This window comes from Falco cherrug, chromosome W (genome assembly GCF_023634085.1).
Source record: "Falco cherrug isolate bFalChe1 chromosome W, bFalChe1.pri, whole genome shotgun sequence".
NCBI lineage: Eukaryota > Metazoa > Chordata > Aves > Falconiformes > Falconidae > Falco > Falco cherrug.
This window is the reverse complement of record NC_073719.1, coordinates 6,093,121-6,111,775: the sequence shown is the minus strand read 5'-3', so window position 1 is coordinate 6,111,775 and position 18,655 is coordinate 6,093,121. Positions and strand designations below refer to the sequence as shown.

At 41.4% G+C, this 18,655-nt stretch overlaps 1 protein-coding gene and 1 long non-coding RNA gene across 5 annotated transcripts in view; one reads left to right on the top strand and one right to left on the bottom strand.

The window, feature by feature from the left end:
• The window catches only part of LOC129734464 (protein Hook homolog 3-like), a 124,955-nt gene that overhangs the window by 21,162 nt on the left and 85,138 nt on the right, over positions 1 to 18,655 (bottom strand). For all 4 annotated transcript variants that reach the window (XR_008730057.1, XM_055698008.1, XM_055698009.1 and 1 more), the window contains one exon: positions 16,052 to 16,162. Coding sequence is in view for 3 of the 4 variants with exons in the window: in XM_055698008.1 (XP_055553983.1) it covers positions 16,052 to 16,162 (111 nt within the window). In the remaining variant the exon portion in view is untranslated. The remainder of the gene's footprint in view (positions 1 to 16,051; positions 16,163 to 18,655) is intronic.
• LOC129734487 (uncharacterized) lies at positions 752 to 7,150 on the top strand. The gene is made up of 2 exons (XR_008730067.1): positions 752 to 807; positions 5,920 to 7,150. It is a non-coding gene; the product is annotated as an uncharacterized LOC129734487 (long non-coding RNA).

Genomic DNA, 18,655 nt, shown 5'->3' with positions numbered 1-18,655 from the left:
TTATATGAAATTTAACTTTGGCATTGATTGTGCAAGTGTTACAGTACTTATTTTTGCATGGGATTGAAGACACTGCCAAGAAATGTGGGATTGTCTTGATTACTGTAAGGAAGGCATTTAATTGTAAAGAAGTCGTAGATTAGCAATGAAAAAAATGTAGGAACTAGGAGAAATAATTAATGAGAACATGAAAAAATTTCTGTAGCTTAGAGAGGAAGGAGTATGACTGAATAGTGAAATATGAGCTTATTAGGAGTTTTGGCTTGGAGGTGTATGTTTCTAGAGTAAGAAGACTTGCCAGGATATTTCAAGAAAAGCGGAGAGGAAAAGAAAATTTTATTTTTTAAATATAAAAGCATCTGAAGATAAACAAATACTCTAGAGGAGACTTCTTTTAGAAAATCAGTGTCTGATCTAAACACCATTCAAGACAATGTGGTGTGTAATCTTGTGTGTGTTTGTGGTGGTGAGGTGGTCTTTTCATAGACTTAACTGGGTTCCATTGTTTCATGTGGACTTGTGATAACATCTAGAAATTTGATCACAAGGGACCACTGCTTAACTTTATGCTAATTTAAACTGTTCAGGCATAAATTCTCATGGAAACTTATAGATGTATATTGTGTGATTCATGATGGGGGGAGGTCTTTTTTTGTGTGACTGTCAACTCTTTGACCATATAGTATTTGTGTAACTTAACATCTATTTAGATCTTCCCTGCATTTTTAACATATTTCCTTCCTTTTCCTGTTATAGGTAAGCAACTTGAAGAAAATTTTAAAAGGAATAATGGATTATAACCATGAGGTAAGAATATTCTTAAGTAATCTACATTCACTTATCTTTTGTTATATATCTTCAATGTACAATGTAGTCTGCTGATTTTTAGGTCTGGACTTTTTCAGTGTTGGGCACTCAAGGAGTCTTGTAGCCTGTTCTCATGTGTTAGCCCTCTCAAAATTGATTGCCCACATTACCATACAATCATGTATGATGGAAGGTACCTCCAGAGGTCATGCAATCCAAAGTTGTTTTGTTTTTCCAAAGCAGGGCCAACAAGAGATGATTGCTCAGGGCCTTGTCCAATTGATGTTTTAATACCTCCAAGGATGGAGATTCCACAGCCTCTCTGGGCTGGAGTTCCAGCGTTTAACTACCTTCATGGGGGAGAAAAAGGCTTTTCCTTGCATCAAACCAGAATTTCCTCTGTTGCCTCTCATTCTATCACGGTGCATTTTTGAGAAGAGGCTGGCTCCATCTTCTCTACACCTTCCCTTCCTCTAGGTAGTTTTAGACAGCAATACAAAACTCACCTGAGCCTTCTCTTCTCAAGGCTGAACAAACCCAGATCTCTCAGCTTTTCCTTGTACATCACATGCTCCAGCTCACCAATTGTCTTGGTAGCCCCCACTGGACTTATTACGGTATGTCAGTATCTGTTTTTTACTGAGGAGTCCAGAACTAGATACAGGACTCCAGGTGCGGTCTCACAAATACTGAATAGAGGGGAAGAATCACTTCCCGTGATGCATTGTCTGTGTTCTTGCTAATATGTGGTTGGCCTTCTTGGCTGCAAGGATACACTGCTGCTTCCTGTTGTTGTCCACCAGGACCCCCAGGTTCTTTTCTGCAACATTGCTTTCTAGCCAGTTGGCCCCAGCCTCTACTGGTGCAGTGTGTTACTCCTCCCCAGGTGCAGGACTTGGCATTTGTTCTTGTATTTCATGAAGTTCTTGCCAGTTCACTTCTCCAGCCTGTCAAGGTCCTTCTGGATAGAGGTTCTACCTTACAGGATATTGATAATTTCCCCCAATTTGGTATTGTCTGTGAACTTACTGAGAGTGTACTCTGTACCATCGTCCAGGTGATTAGTAAAGATAGCAAACAGTACTTGCCCCAGTATCCATTCCTTAAGGATGTTGCTAGTAACCATTTGTCAGTTGGACTTTGTACCACTGATCACAACCCTCTTAGCTGAACAGTCCAGCTAATTTTGCATCCACCCTATTGTCCACTTATCCAGTCCATATTTCACCAATCTGGCTAAAAGGATACAATGGGAGACTGTGTCAAAGGCCTCATTACAGTTGAGGTAAATGACATTCACTGCTTTCCCCTTAGTTATGAGTTTCCTGTTCATCCATAGTGACCTTCCATGGTTGCTCAATTTCTTGCATGTTGGAATGGATGTTTGCTGTGCTTTGAGAAGGTTGTCCTTGAAGACCAACCAGCTGTCTTGGGCCCCTTTGCCTTCCAGGACAATTTTCCTAGTAGCAGATACAAGCTGAAATCTATTCTCCTGAAATCCAGGGCTGTGATTCTTCTATTTCATTTGTCAGGATTTTTATCTCCACCATTTTTTGATCATTACAGCCAACCTACCCTTGATTTTTCACATCCCTTAACAGTTTTTCCTTGTTTGTAAGTAACAGGTTCAGGAGAACATCTCCCCTAGTTGGTTCATCAGTCATCAACATAAAGAAAATTATTTTCATTACTCTCAATCTTCTGGATTGCTTGTATCTAGACATGTTGCCCTTTCAGCAGATATCTGTGTGTTTTAAGCCTTACAGTACCAGGGCCTGTGATTGAGGCTGCTTTTTTGCTTTCTAAAAGAGGCATCATATACTACTTCTTAGTCAGGCTGTCTGTAACAGACACCTACCACAATGTTACCTGTGTTGGTCTGTCTGCTCAACTTGACCAACAGGTGTCTGACTGGCTTATCACTCATTCCAAGGCGAAGCTCCATGTATTCAAGCTGCTCCTCTGCATAGAGCATCCATGGCAACACTCCAGCTATATGAGCTAGCCTTCCACTCCTTTGTGCCTTTCCCATCATACTGTCCCCCATGCCATGACTTCAGGTTATGGTAATCCTTCCCCGACTTAACTAATTTAAAGTAGTCCTTGCTATCTTAGTGAGCCTATCAGCAAAGACTCTCTTGCCCTGCTTTGTCAGATGGATTCTGTACCTGATCAGCAGTTTTCATTCCTCAAAGTGAGCCTCATGGTCATAAAAATGAAAGCCCTGCCTGTGACACCAGGTTTTGATCTTCTGTGTGCATCCACTCATACCTGAGCCTTCTTCCCTCACTGGAGGGATTGAGGAGAACACCTCCCTTCCCCTCTGAGACCTGAGTCTCTGGCAAGCAGCAAACCTACCAAGACGTCAAGTCAGGTCTGGAGATGGACACCTTCATCCCCTGCAGGAGAGAGCCTCCAGTAACTATCACCCTTATGTTGTGTGGACAGTTGGCTGAGGCTCACTGGCTCTGATGCCTTCCCTGAAGGGAGGTAATCTTCCTCACTTGTTCCTGGTGCAAATATTCTGTCAGAGCTTCATTATTAGTCTGATAGTTAAGTTTTAGAATACAAACAGGAGACATTTTTGATAATGATTCTGTTTTGGTGATGTCTTTAAACTGTGCCTCTGAACTTTCTCCTCTCTTCCAACCGAAGACTGCTTCTTTCTCCTCCCCTTCCCTGGGAAGAGAAGAGGGGGAGGAAAAGCACTTTTTATCATCTCCCCATTGTAGTTAATTAAAATGTTTTAATTGAGTGTTAGTCTAACCACTCTGTTATATAGGAGGGTGTTATGCAAATTTAAAGATTAATCACTCCATACGACAAAGTTTTTCAGTGGTGAATCTTCATCTCTGAAATCTGAATCTAGTTTGAGTGATGTTTTGTAGTAAATTGGTTAGCACAGTGTGATGCATAGTCTGTTCATTGCATGGGAATATTTCTTGTCCCAAGAAACAATATTCACCTCTTATAAATATGATGAGGAAGATGACTGCAAATACAATGCTTTAGAACAAACAGATTTTTCTAAAAAACTGAGTACCTGAAGTCAGATTCATAAGTCCATATTCAGTAAATGGTCACCCCTCCAAGTGCTGAATATCCATGCTAAAGTTACTATTTTGAGAATAGATGTTTGAGTAAATGTTTTCTGTCCTGACTTATTTGATCATAGTTGAACTTATTGGCAGGCTATAAGTACATTTTAGAATTAATTTTCATGGTTTTTGACATATGTTTTTCAGTATGTGCCCTTATACTTGCACCAGTGCCCAAAGTCTGTAGCTACTTTTGACTTTTCATTTAAAGTTTAAAAGGATCTTTCATTGTAGTCTTTTGGTACACACATCTTCACTGTTCTTCAAAGAACAGTTTGCTTTTAGCTTCTGAATTAATGAATACTGATAACTATAATTAAAATCATTCAGTCATAGAACGTTAGTATAGCTATGACAGAACTATGGCAGCTCCTTTTCAGCTAGTTGGTATATATGATTGTTAGGAGTCTAACAACTTTATTACCTAAGTCAGCAAGCAATAATGATTGATTTACTAAATTGTACAAATATAAATCTACAAGTGTGTTAAGTGTGACACAAACACATGCCCCCTACTGTAGTGATGATTTTGGCAACAGCAGATACGTATTTGATTCTGCTACTTAGCCTTATTTATACTTTTGTTACCAGGGTCTTCCTCCCTGCCTCTGCAAAGCCCTTTTACACAGTATAGGTGAGAAAAATGCTTGGGTTTTACCTGGTGCAGCTAAAAACCTTTGAAAAGCTTTTTTATGACAATTTATTTAATTGTAGAGAAGTGTCATAACTTCTTGCTTGAAAGAGAAAAGTCTCTCGGTAATCTCTCTCTACACTGGTTGTCTTGTCTATTATAATATGGAAGAACAACAAGCTAAAGGAGGCCCCTGGAATCTTGCAGCTTTGGACTCCAAACTTTCATACTTTTTGTAAAATGTTCTGCTATTTATTTTCCTCAAATAAATGAAAGGTGTCTGTTTCATCACAAGACATTTATTCTGGAGCCTAACCTTCCTTTTGTTGTATATGTCATTGAGTTTTGTTGCAGTATTAAAATTGTCAGTTACATTTATTCCATAATCCTAAATGACTCTTTCACTTCCATGTGCCCCCTCTCTCTCACCATGCCTCCCTCTACCCCTTGTACTCACTTGCCTGCATTCTCCTTCTAGTCCACCTTCTCTCCTGCACCCACCTTCTCTTCCTAGCTCTACCTCCCTTTCTCTCTCGTCTTCTCTTTTGCCTTCCCTCTCTCATTCTTTCTCGCCTTCTCTTAGACTCCTTCTCACTGCTTTGCTCACCTTTTTACCCTCTCTTGCCTACTCTCCCTCACCTTCTCTCTCACTCTGGCTCTTTTGCACTCACCACTTCTCTCACAGTCATCGTGATCCACCCCCCCGCCGCAGATACCTTTTCTCACCCTCTCATGCTTTCTCTTCATTCTTTTTGTATTTACATTTACTCTCTTTAATTGCATGTTGTACACTAGGTCAGGTCCTTTACTCATGGCTGAAAAATTAGTTGGTTTTGGCTCTGGACGTGCTAAGTATCCTTAGATTAGACTTACAAAACTTTTAGACCAAGTGTTTTACAAACTGAGATTTATTATTCACTCATGCTAGATGTCTTTTATTGAAGTAAAACATTTCTTACTTTGCAATGGTATGATTTAGGAATTCAGACTTACTTTATTCCAGATGGAAAGCTTTTAGGCATTAGATAATTTTAATGAAAAAACTTAAAAATAATTAATTCATCAAGTGCTGTTGATTAGCTTTTTTTAGGCCTACCTACGTTACCTTTCCTTACCTGGACAAATCTTGTTCTTGATAACCTTGAAACTAAAACTTTGTTATTAGTTGAGACAGCTTTCCAAAATGTCACCTTTGTCAAGTGATAAGGATGGGTTTATATTTTGAAATGCATATATGAGCTGGTGCAATTTTTTTTTAGTTTCTTTAAAGATGGATTTGAAAACTATGCCAAATTAGAGTAAGTGCTTCCTATTGCCTCTGAATCATCTTTGTATTTTGTAATGCATGTGTACGTATTTATAGTGATGTACATATGTATGCAGATTCTAGGGCAACAGATTAATGACTTCACTCTTCCTGATGTTAACCTGATTGGAGAGCACTCTGATGCTGCAGAGCTTGGGAGAATGCTTCAGCTTATTTTGGGATGTGCTGTGAATTGTGAACAGAAGCAAGGTATTAAATTTTGAAAGTATGTTTTGCTTCTAGGGTAGTTAATGAAAATCTAACTTACTTTTTAAATCACTGAGGGAAAATGATACGCTGCTATGAGACACAAGTTTACTTTTTCTAAATCATAATACTACTTTATTTTACAGGCAATAAGTGATGTTATATTATGAGCTTTACTAAGCGTACAGGCTGGAAATGTGGAATTGGTTTTGCTTTCAATATGCATATTTTTAGTTTGGGTTCCCTGAGCTGAAAAGGGAATTCACAAATGAAAAGTCTCGCCCCCAACCTTTAACTATTCATGTGTGAGGTAGCTCTGTGAAGTGAAGAATCAACAAATGTAATTTACACATCCTTCGCTGTGACCCTTGCATTCAGGAATGTATCCCAGTATCTTAATGCATGTCAGAGAGCCTTCATTGTCACCACATGCCATCTACTGACAATTGAGACACTAGGGTTTCTGAGACTTCTGCACAGGGTTAGCACTGGAGTATGGGAGATAGTGCACTTCTGCACCAGTAGCTGGAGTCCAGGCAGGATATCCCAAGGACATCTAAACTCTCACTAGAGGCCTATATTTAAGCTACTAAATACCACCTCAGCAGTTAGTGGAAAACACTTCTGTCTCCTCTGGCTTCTGTGGTGCCAGTTCCTTACCTGACCTACAAAGTAAAATGGGGACCCATTCTGTTTCTCGCCATATATGGCAGAGTATTTGCTAAATGGTAAAAGCATTTCTTAAGGTGTTCCAGGGCCCTTGTCACATCCTTGGGTGTGTGATGTCTTATTGCTATCCAGTTCCCTTAAATTATGTTTAACTCCAGTCGAATTCAGGTAAAAATACAAAAAGTAATTCATAACACTTAAAATCACAGAATCGCAGAATGGTTGAGGTTGGAAGGGACCTCCGGAGGTCATAAAGTCCAATGTCCCTGATCAAGCAGGGCCACCTAGAGATGGTTCCCAGGATCATGTGCAGATGGCTTTTGAACATCCCCATGTATGGAGATTACACAACCTCTCGGGGCAACCTGTTTCAGTGCTCAGTCACCCTCACAGTAAAAAAGGGTTTCCTGATGTTCAGATGGAACCTCCTGTTTTTCCATTTGTGCCCATTGCCTCTTGTCTTGTCACTGGGCACTACTGTAAAAAAGCCTGGCTCCATCCCCTTTGCAGCCTACAGTAGGTCCATATCTCTTATGTACTGAGGAGCCTGGAACTGGACACAGGACTCCAGGTGTGGCCTCACCAGTGCTGAATAAAGAGGAAGGATCACCTCCCTCGACCTGCTGGCAACACTTGTCCTAATGCAGCCCAGGATACCATTTCCCCTATTTGCTGCTGCCAGGTGCCCACCAAGCCACTCTATCACTCCCCTCCTCAGTAGAGGGGGGGGGGGGGGGGACGACAGGATGGATGGACAGGGACGGGACAAAATAAGATTAAAAACTCATGGGTTGAGATAAAGGCAGTTTAATAAGAAAAGCAAAGGAAACAAAAAAAAAAATATATTCTCTGCTTCCCATTGGCAGGCAATGTCCATCCACCTCCTGGGAAGTAGGGCCTCAATACATGTAGTGGTTGCTCCAGAAGACAAATGCCTTAATAATGAATGCCCCCTCCTGTAGAAGAATGGCTGCAGAAGCATGGCCTTAGAATCTCTGAAGATCTGCACAATCCAGGCCTGGTATTAGAATAGGCCTGTAATCAGAATTGTACTGAAGTTGCTGTGCTGAAGTTAACAAGAAAAGTAGCCTTGAGCTATTCTTGAATGCTGAGACCGAGTAATTATGTTGTGCCAACAGGCTGTGGCTGTAACAAGATACAGCTGCTGGGAAAGCAGGTGCAGGGCCAAGAAAGATAGGGACTGGTATGGGAAAATAGGGAGTAACAAACTACAAGGCTGAAGCACAGCAACACAATTAGCTACATGGATAGAATGCTTATTTTAGTCATGATAATTAGGGGTGTGAGAACCGTGCGCGTTTAGAGACTACTAACCAATTATATTTCTGCTTTACGAATATGCATGTGTATCGGTTCTATATAAGTAGTGTTAGAAACTAATAAAGTTGAGCAAGATGCATAACTCATATTGAGCGTCTTCTTGACTCCGGCAAACCCTTCTTCCAACACCCTCCTCTTCCTCCTTTCCCTTAGCTTTTATTGCAGAACACTACTTCATATGGTACTGATATGTGGAATCAGACTCCACAGTCTTATGAGATTGTAAAGTAGGTATGTTTATTCAGCGCTGGGCAGCACGGGGGGGTGGGGGGTGGTGTCACCCCACCAAAGCCGTGCACGCCTGGGGCGGCAACAACTTGTCTCAATTTATACAATCAAATGTTGCATATACATAAGGTTTCCAAATATGCCTATACATATTCATGACCCATCCCACTTCATATTAAAATTAGTTCCAAGAAGTCATTTCCATAAGTCCCTCCCAACTGTGCTTGTGTGGTGCCTCTTTGTGGGGATGAAGCTTGGTAGTTTCCCTCGCTCTGAACGTTTTACCTTTTCTCTTTGCGCAGACTCAGTTGTTCCTTGGTCTTTGTCCAAATTATAGAGTTGGTTTTAGCTACTTCTCATCAAGAACTGTCCTTCAGGAGGAGCTGTAGACTCCTTGCTTCAGTTAATTTACACAATGGTTAGTAAAACAAAGCATTATTTATCAACAACAATCTAGATAATTGTTAAGCAATTAGATCTACTAAAATTTCTTTAACCCTTTCCCTCAGTATGGAATATCTCTTTGGTCAGTTTGGGTCAGCTGTCCCATCTATATCCCCCCCAAGCTCCTGCCCAGCCCCAGCCTACTGGCCTTTGTGGGGGGAGTTTGGAGAGACAGCCTTGATGCTGTGGGAGCGCTGCTCAGCAGTAGCCAAAACACTGGTGTGTTGTCAACACTGTTCTAGCTACAAATACAAAGCACAGCACTATGAGGGCTACTATGGTGTCCTGGTATGGGGAACATTAACTGTGTCCCAGCCAGACCCAGTACAGCACGTTGCTGGCTCATGTTCAACCTGCTGTCCAATAGGACCCCCAGGTTCTTTTCTGCCAAGCTGCTTTCCAGCTGGGTGGTGCCCAGCATGTACTGGGTGCCTGGGGTTGTTCCTCCCCAGGTGCAGGACTTTGCCCTTCCCATTGTTGAATTGTATGACGTTCTTGTCAGCCCATTTCTCCAGCCTGTTGAAGTCCCTCTGGATGACAGCATGACCCTCTGGCATATCAGCCACCCCTCCCACTTTTGTGTCACCAGCAAACTTGCTGAGGGTACACTCTGACCCGTCATCCAGATCATGAATGAAGATGTTGAACAGGACTGGACCCAGTATTGACCGCTAGGGTATGCTGCCAGCTGCTAGTGTTCAACTAGACTTTGTGCCACTGATCGCCACCCTCTGGGCCCAGCCATTCAGCCAGTTTTCAATCCACCTCACTGTCTGCTCATCCAGTCCGTACAGCTTCTCTAAGAGGATCTTATGGGAGACAGTGTCAAAGGCCTTACTCAAGTCAAGGTAGTCAACACCCACTTGCTCTCCCCTCATCCCACCAAGCCAGTCATTTCATCACACAAGTCTGTCTGCCAAGTTGGTCAAGCATGACTCCCCCTTGGTGAAGCCATGCTGACTAATCCTGATGATTTTCTTGTCCTTCATGTGCCTGGAAATGGTTTCCAGGATTAGCTGCTCCATCACCTTCCCAGGGATGGAGATGAGGCTGACCAGCCTGTAGTTCCCTGGGTCCTCCTTCCTGACCTTCTAGAAGATAGGAAGGTGTACTGGTTTTGGCTGGGCTACAGTTAATTTTCTTCATAGTAGTTTGTGTGGTGCTGTGTTTTGGATTTATGACCAAAACAGTTTTGATAAATCACCCATGATTTAGTTATTACTGAACAGGGCTTACACAGTGTCAAGACCTTTTCTGTTATGCACACTGCTCTGACAGTGAGTAGGATGAGGGTGCACAAGAAGTAGGTTGGGGACACAGCTAGGACAGCTGACCTCAACTGACTGAAGGGATATTACCTACCATATTACATCATGCTTAGCAATAAAAACTGTGAGGAAGGAGGAAGAAGGGGGGTTGTTCAGAGTTATGTTGTTTGTCTTCCTAAGTAACTGCTATGCTTGATGAAACCCTGATTTCCTGGAAACAGTTGAACATCTGTTTGCTGATGGGAAGGAGTGAATGAATTCAATATTTTGCTTTGCTTGTGTGGGCAACTTTTGCTTTCCCCATTAAAACGTTTATCTCAACCCCCACGCTTTCTCACTTTTACCCTTCTGATTCTCTTCCACATCCCACTGCAGGGGGGTACGTGAGCAGCATTGTGCTGCTTAGCTGCCTACCAGGGTTAACTCACAACAGAGTGACATTTGTTGTCCTCTAGTCCTCAGGCACCTTTCCCAATTACCATGATCAAGCAAAGATTATTGAGAGTGGCTTTGCAATGACATCTACCAGCTCCATCACCACTCATGGGTTTCTCACATCAGAGCACATGAACTTATGTATGTCCAGTTTGCTTAAGTATTCCCTGACCGGATCCTTTTCCACCAAGAGTATGTCTTCCTTGCTCTAAATTTTCCCTTTGGTCTCTGGGAAATGGGATTCCTGAAGGCTGGTCTTGCCAGGAAAGACTGAGGCGAAGGCAGCATTCAGTACCTCAGCCTTGTTTTCATGTTCTTTGTCACTAGGTCCCCTGTCTCATTGAACAGTGGACCCACATTTTCTCTACTTTCTTTTTTCACCTATGTACTTAGTGAAGCCCTTCTTATTGCCTTTGATATCCCTGGCCAGATTCAATTCAATTTGGGCTTGAGCTTTCCTCACCTCATCCCTGCATGCTCAGACAATGTCTCTGTATTCCTCCCAGGTTACCCATCCTTGCTTCCACTCTCTGTACACTTCCTTGTTTTACTTGAGTTTGGCTAGGTCAGAGCTCCTTATTTATTCATGCAGGCCTCCTGGCATTTTTGCCTGACTTCCTATTCCTTTGGATGAAGCTCTCTCGAGTTTGGATTAAGGTGATCATTTAATATTAACCAGCTTTCTTGGGCCTCTCTTCCCTCCAGGAACTTATCCTATCAGACTCTTCCAAGCAGATCGCTGAAGAGGCCAAAGCCTGCTCTCTTGAAGTCCAGGGTTGTGGTCTTGCTTTTTGCCCTGCTCCCTCCCCTCAAGATCCTCAACTCCACCATCTCATGGTCACTGCAGCCAAGATTGCCTTTGACCTTCACATCCCCAACAAGCTCCTACTTTTTGGTGAGTATGGGGTCCAGCAGAGCCAGTCTCCTCCTTGGCTCCTCTGCCACTTGGATGAGGAAGTTGTTGATGCTCTCTAGGAACTGCCTGGATTGCTTATGCCTTATTGTGTTGTCCCTCCAGCAGATATCGAGGTAGATGAAGTCCCCCATGAGGACCAGGGCCTGCAAACATGGGGCTTTTTCAAGTAGTCTGTAGAAGGCCTCATCCACTAGTTCTTCCTGGTCAGGTGGCCTATAGCAGACACCCACTACATTGTCACCCTTACCCACCTTCTCTATAATCCTTACCCATAAACTCTCAGGTGGCTCCTCATCCATCCCCAGGCAGAGCTACAAGCACTCCAGCTGCTCTCTCTTCCTAGCCTGCCCTTCCTGAAGAGCCTGTATCCCTTCATTGCAACACTCCAGTCATGGAAGCCATCCTACCATGTCTCCATGATCCCAACAAAATTGTAGCCCTGCAACTGCACACAGATCTCTAACTCCTCATGTTTATTCCCCATGCTGCGTGCATTAGTGTACAGGCACTTCAGAGATGCATCCCAGCATGTTGACGTCCTAGAAAGTGTTTGAGGGATTTCTCCACAATGGTGCCTTGTAGGCACTTCTGTGTTTACATACAAGTGCTGGAGATGACCCCACTTAAGTCCCATTTTGTTGATTTTGTGTTCCGTTCCTGTCACAACTCAAGATATTAATGATGCAAACTTCAGGTACCAGATAGCAAACAGCATCCATCGGGACCACTCACCTGCCTGCTTTCCCCCCTTACACGTGGCTCCAAGGGAAAAGCAAGTGAGCTAAAATACCATAGGATAATTTCCCCTTACCCAGGAAAGCAAGATTCAGTAGACGAGGAGGGAAATGTAAGGTAGCTCAGGGATATACAGAGTCAACACAACAGATGAAATACAGTAACTTGACACTGTCACTTTTCCAACAGTGGGAGGTTAGACAGCAGTCCCACTTCCTCCTCCTGATCTGTGTCACTGGCTTTGCCATCATCTCAGCATTTCAGACATGGAAGGAAACTAGTTGTTTCAGGCTCAGTCCAAAGACAACTGAAGAACATTACTGGACCATCCTGGAGTGTAGATATGTTGACTCTTTTGTACTGTCAGGTCTGTATGCTCCCATTTGTGAGTAAGGCAAAGGAAAAGAAGCTACAGGTAGCACCAGGTTAGTAGCCCAAAAGGATCCCAAGACTCCAACATAAGAGAAGAGGGTGACAATTTATGTAAAAATCAAAATGGTAATCTGTTCTAGAACTAGGAAGTGCCCCATGTCACTAAGAGTTCTAGGACAACCCTTAGCTCTGTGTAGGTACAGAGTTGTGTTGGCTGGTAGTTGCTCACACCAGACACAAGTCAACCCAAATGGATTCAGGACTTGTGATCCCTTTGGCAAACAGCACTTTGGTGAGGTGCATTAGGGACTTGTGTTGCCTGAACCTTGCATGGTTAATTCTGGTTTAGCTGTTGGTTCAACCCGAATATAGTGGGCATGCTGATTTTATCAACAGTCATTTCACAAAACCCTTAGATTATAAAGCTTTGATTGGTTTTACCATTGTATTAAAAAGAGCCACTCAGCAGGGAATACTGAAGTTTGATACTGGCAGCCAGAAAATACCTTGAAGTTTATTACTGGAAAGCAAGAATATTTTAAACTTGATAGATCACAAGAGAAACAGGCATCTGAGAACTTGAAATGTCAGGTAGCAGAAAGTTACAGGTACAGAAAAGAAGTACTCTAAGGAACAGAAAAAGCACTAGAGCTGCAATCAGTGGTAAAAGTGCTTGTGGCAGATATTGAAGAAAAAGTTAACTCATCAAATTGCATGGGTATCTATCAGCCAACACAACATATATAGAAAATTCCAAGACAGATTATTATTAAAGATATCAATCACATACTATGATACTCTGACAGAACAGACACAAGGACAAGACAACACAACATAACGTAATATCTGTGATGGGCAATTTTATTCATAGAAGCATAGAATGGTTTGGGTTGGAAGGGACCTTTAAAGATCATCTAGTCCAATCCCCCTGCCATGGGTAGAGAGATCTTTCACTAGATTAGGTTGCTCAAAGACCCATCCAACCTAACCTTGAATGTTTCCAGGGATGGTGCATCTACCACCGCTCTGGGCAACCTGTTCCAGTGTCTCGCCACCCTCATTGTAAAAAAAATTCTTCCTTAGATCCATTCTAAATCTACTGTCTTCAAGTTTAAAACCATTGACCCTTGTCCTGTCACTACAGGTCTTGGTAAAAAGTTTCTATCTTTCTTAGAATCACACTTTATATATTGAAAGGCCACAATAAGGTCTCCCCGAAGTTTTCTTTTCTCCAGGCTGAACAACCCCAACTCTCTCAGCCTTTCTTCATAGGAGAGGTGCTCCAGCACTCTGACTGCTTTTGTGGCCCTCCTCTGGACCCACTCTAACAGGTCCATGTCTTTCTTGTGCTGGGGACCCCAGAGATGGACGCAGTACTCCAGGTGGGGTCTCATGAGAGTGGAGTAGAGGGGCAGAATCACCTCTCTCGACCTGCTGACCACGCTTCTGTTGATGCGGCCCAAGATACAGTTGGCCTTCTGGGATGCAAGCACACAATGCCAGCTCACGTCCAATTTTTCATCCACCAGTATATCCTCAAGTCCTTCTCTGCAGGGCTGCTATCAATCCATTCAGCCCCCAGTCTGTCCCGATACTGTGGATTGCCCTGACCCAGGTGCATGACCTTGCACTTGTCCTTGTTGAACTTCATGAGGTTCCCATGGGCCCACTACTCAAGTCTGCCCAGGTCCCTCTGGATGGCATCTTTCCCTCTAGTGAATCAACCATACCGCTCAGCTTGGTGTCATCTACAAACCTGAAGGTGCACTCAATCCCAGTATCTATGTCATTGATGCCACATTAAGATGTGATAATCAGGAAACAGAAAGAATAATGGGACTGAGGAAGAATAATAGGTTAAGAATCACTAACCAAAACACCGAGAGACTACTTTAGCTATGATATAGTTTTTACAGGCACCTATTCACTCAAAAGAATGCATTAAAAACCAACACTTCCTGCCAGGTGGCAAAACAGAAAACCATATCTGAAATGACTTGAAATGCAGGTCCTTCATACAAGATGAAAAGGTTTCCACCAAACAACAGGTAAGCCAAAAATACAAACTTCCCCTGAAATCTGGGATGGAGGTGGAAGGGAGGGGAGAAAACACAACAGGACCCAGTAAAAAACAGGAAAGAAAAGCAAAGCAAGAAATGAACAAGACTACTGTGAGCCTTTCCAATTTGAGTGAGGAGCAGAAAAAAGTGATGACAAGGACAGGTATATATAGTATTTAATAAATTTGGCAATATACAGAAATCTAAGACAGAAGATTTTAGATCCAAGATCCAAGAGCAGAATATAACGGAATTTTCAGCTCAAGTGCTACCTAAGTGCAAAACCTGGAAATTTATTAAAAGATTAGACAGGAAATAGGATATCTTCAGGAAAGTGTCTACAAAGATTCTGCTTGAAGGAAAAATAGACTTACACTTCAAATAAGCCTGAGCAATTAGTAACTGAAAGTGTTGGCCTTGTTTCATGTGGTACTTTAAAGTGCCAATATGCAGATTCCCCCCAAAATGTCCACAAACAGAAACCAACTGACAAAGAAACTGGACTATGCCAGAGAAACATAGAGGATCATTCTGGGCAAGAGAGAGCAAGAACAATCAGCCTCAGTCTGTTGGTGGCTGTGGATAACTGGCTAGCTGAAAAGGGTCACATAGACATAGTCCAGCTGGCTGAACAAAAATGCACATCGCTCTCAGCTTATCTGAAGTAAAGCAAAATACACTGACTTTGGCTGTCCTTGTTACACAATAACAGGAAGATTTTGGTGGGAAAAGAATGTTGCAGGTGGGAACAGATAACTACAGAAGAGAAACAAGGGGCGGGCTTGGTATTTAGGCAACTAACCAATAATGAGCTCAACTTTTGTAATATGTATGAGCTAATTATAAGAAGGCATAAAAGGTGACTGTAAGAGACAATAAAGGAAGTCTGCTGATCACTCATATTGAGTGACTGTGTCTTCCCTCCGTTGCAACAGGTGGCTTAGAGAGGAAGATAATAAACTGGTATCTATACTGCATATCCATGATGACACCAGAAATTAAATCAGTGATTAGTGATCACAAGAGAAAGGGGAAATCACAATAAAGGACACATCCTTCTACAAGATTCCTAAGCTTCTTGCTACAGAGGCCTTGATTTCACAAAGAGAAACATACAGATGTTACCTCAAGGAACATTACTTTGGGGAAAAAAAAATCACTTCTGAGTTTAGTTCTAGGGAGATACCACAAAAAACCTACTTTAAATAGTTTTTCCAAATACATTACAATTATCTTTGGCATTATCTTTTTCATGGTGAATGGTGAAGAAACAACTTCAGACACTATATGTGAGGGATTTTCCTCTTGAAAATCTGTTGCATATATTTTAATACAGTCACTTTATCCCATGCAATATAAACATTAAACTTAAAAATATATTTGTACACAAACATTAGAAAATTTTAAGTGGAAAATAAAACGTATGAATTCAAAAAGCTCATCATAGAAGCTTTTTTTGATAACCATAGCTCTGTGCAATAAAGGAAAAATGTTGCTTTCACTACTACTAGAAAAATAATATAATGAAACTTACATCTTTTTCTTTTTGGAGGCTGTCTACTTTTTCTTTCAACTGTTTGCATTCATAATCTAGTTTATCAGATTTCTTGGATTCTTCAGATAATCTGTTTTGTAATTCCACTGCCTGTGAGAGCAAGAAGCAATAATTTGCCTGCAATTATTAACATTAAAAGAAAGCATATGAAAGCAAGTAGTTAAGGACCATGCACCATGAGGCAAATAAGTGAAATCTTTACCTACAGGACAGTCTAAAATTCTTTTTCATCAATTGTTATATGTTTCAGTATAACCAAAAAATTCAAATACTAGGCCTTTAGCACAAATAAAAAAAACAACAAAAAGATGCAAAGTATCTTTAAAAAATTACATACAAGTGAGGTTTACAGGAAAAGCTGTATAATCCTATGAACCAAAGAGTTTAGGAATAGTAGAATAATCCCACTTTCAGAGAAGCCAAGGAAAAGAAAAAAAATCTCAAGAAACCTTTTTTCATCTCTTTTTCTACAAATCTCACTCAGAAGTCAAGCACCAGTTCATGCAGTTAGGTAAATTTTCTTGTGCTTAGACATTTGTTATTGTTTATTAGTACACAAACATGAAAATTCAGCCAAGGGCTCATTATCAGTTTTCTTTCTTGCAAGGGGCAATATGTTCCTAACAAAATCTCGTAGATATTTTTCAAGCTGTAAGTTAGCAAACAGGTTTTAAAACTAAAAAAGAGGTATAAAAGCTCAGCAGAAAAGATCAGTGAGCACAAGACAACTCAGCAAAGTTCTCAGCCTTTACTAGTGTAGACTCAGTCCCAGAATGTTAATAACATAACACAGAGTGTGAAAGCAGTAAACAGAGTAAAGACTGACTGGCAAACACATAAGCTGAATGAATACTCAGCTGAAGATATAGAATTAATTCTTATAGCAGGACACAGAGTTAGGACTCCTGAAAACTTGTTTGCGACATTTCATATTTATACTTTCTTCATTCAAATTTTGGTCTCAAAGGTGTATTCAAGAGGAGCCCAACTTTATAGACATTGAAGGCAAACAGACTGTGTGTTTGTTCTGAGACAGTGTGGTTAAAGTGACAGAAACTCAGGTCTGCCAGATTAGAGGCCTGGGCTTTGTTCCAGTCTCATCCAGCAGTAAAATTCTATGTAACACATCAGCTCCTCAGTTGTAAAATCTCATCCATAAAATGTTGGGAATGAGGGAGAAGAAGAGATATTCTTTGCAGATGCACATCTTAGACATAAAGAACAAAGTTTCCCCTTTCAAAATCTGCATCATGATTGAAATAAGCATGAACAGATGCAAACATCAGGGATAACTCAACTGCAATGGGTGCTCTGTTATTAGGAGGACTTATTCCTTTTATGAGCAAACGAGATATAAATGGTGTATGAAAGTGTCTCCTAGATTTCCTTTTCCTTTTGATTGTATGCTACTTCAGCCAAGTAGCTGAACTATCCAAGTTCTGTTTTTTTTCCTGGTGGAATCAATTGGACTATAATAACAATCAGCCCAAGGAGGTGTAAGCTAATTGCCCTACTTATCAAGTGTGGGAGAGGAGGATAGAAAACGTCTGAAGAGAGATATATGAGAGGAGGATGGAGAATGTCTGACCTGGCAGGAGATGAGAGAACAGCTGGGTATTGTGAAGGAAAGTAAGAAAGATAAACATGGTTATCTAGTAGCAAATAGGTGTCTGCATGCTTGTAGTGATATATAGCTATGTAACTGCATGAATGGATTCTGCCCTGAGCCTGGTGGTACATACAGCTGGAATTTGTATCCGGGCTCAGAGATATAAATATGAGCACCTCTGTACAATAAAGTGTCTCTGGTTGCACCACAACGTGAGTCCGTGCCTTCATACACCACAATCAAGATGGCCAAATGCAGGGAAACAGCTTTCAGGTTTGAAGGATGCACATCACTCCAGGGCTTGCAATGCTCTTGGTGCCTTTTTTTGTATCTTTTTTAATTCTGCTGTGGATTGACATGTAGGGACACCTGTAGTGTGACCATTCAAGGTTAAGGGAAGTCAGAATAAAGACAAGGCACTGTTCACATAAATTGAGCTCAAGCTGGCCCTGCAAAAAAGATCTCAGAACGATGGCAGGTCAATGTACTGTAAATGCAAAAAGGAGATATGCACATGTCCTCCACCTTTACAGAAAAAGTCACATCTCTCTCAGTGGAACAGGAAAATAAAAACGTTCTCCATTCCTGAGGGCTTTGGTGATACACAAGGTACTTTTCTTGATGCATCTATGCAACAGGGATGATATAGAGGAAGGAGGATGTATACTTTCTAGCCACAGATGGACAAATCCAGATTAGAAAATTAAAGAAAAAAAAATTACTTAACCACTAGAATAACTTACCAAGGCTATGCTGGATTCCCCACTGCTGGAAATTTTCAAATGAAGAGTGGATGCTTTTTCTGAGAAAGAAGCTCTAATTCTAGCCCCACTAATGAACTTGAATTAAGAATAATTTGATAAATCTGTTACTTTTTGAGAGGTAAGACTGTTCATTGACAAAAGTAACACAAAACTGACATAATGACCAATAAGCAATGTAGGGAGGGAGGAAGAAAAGTATTTACAAAAGAA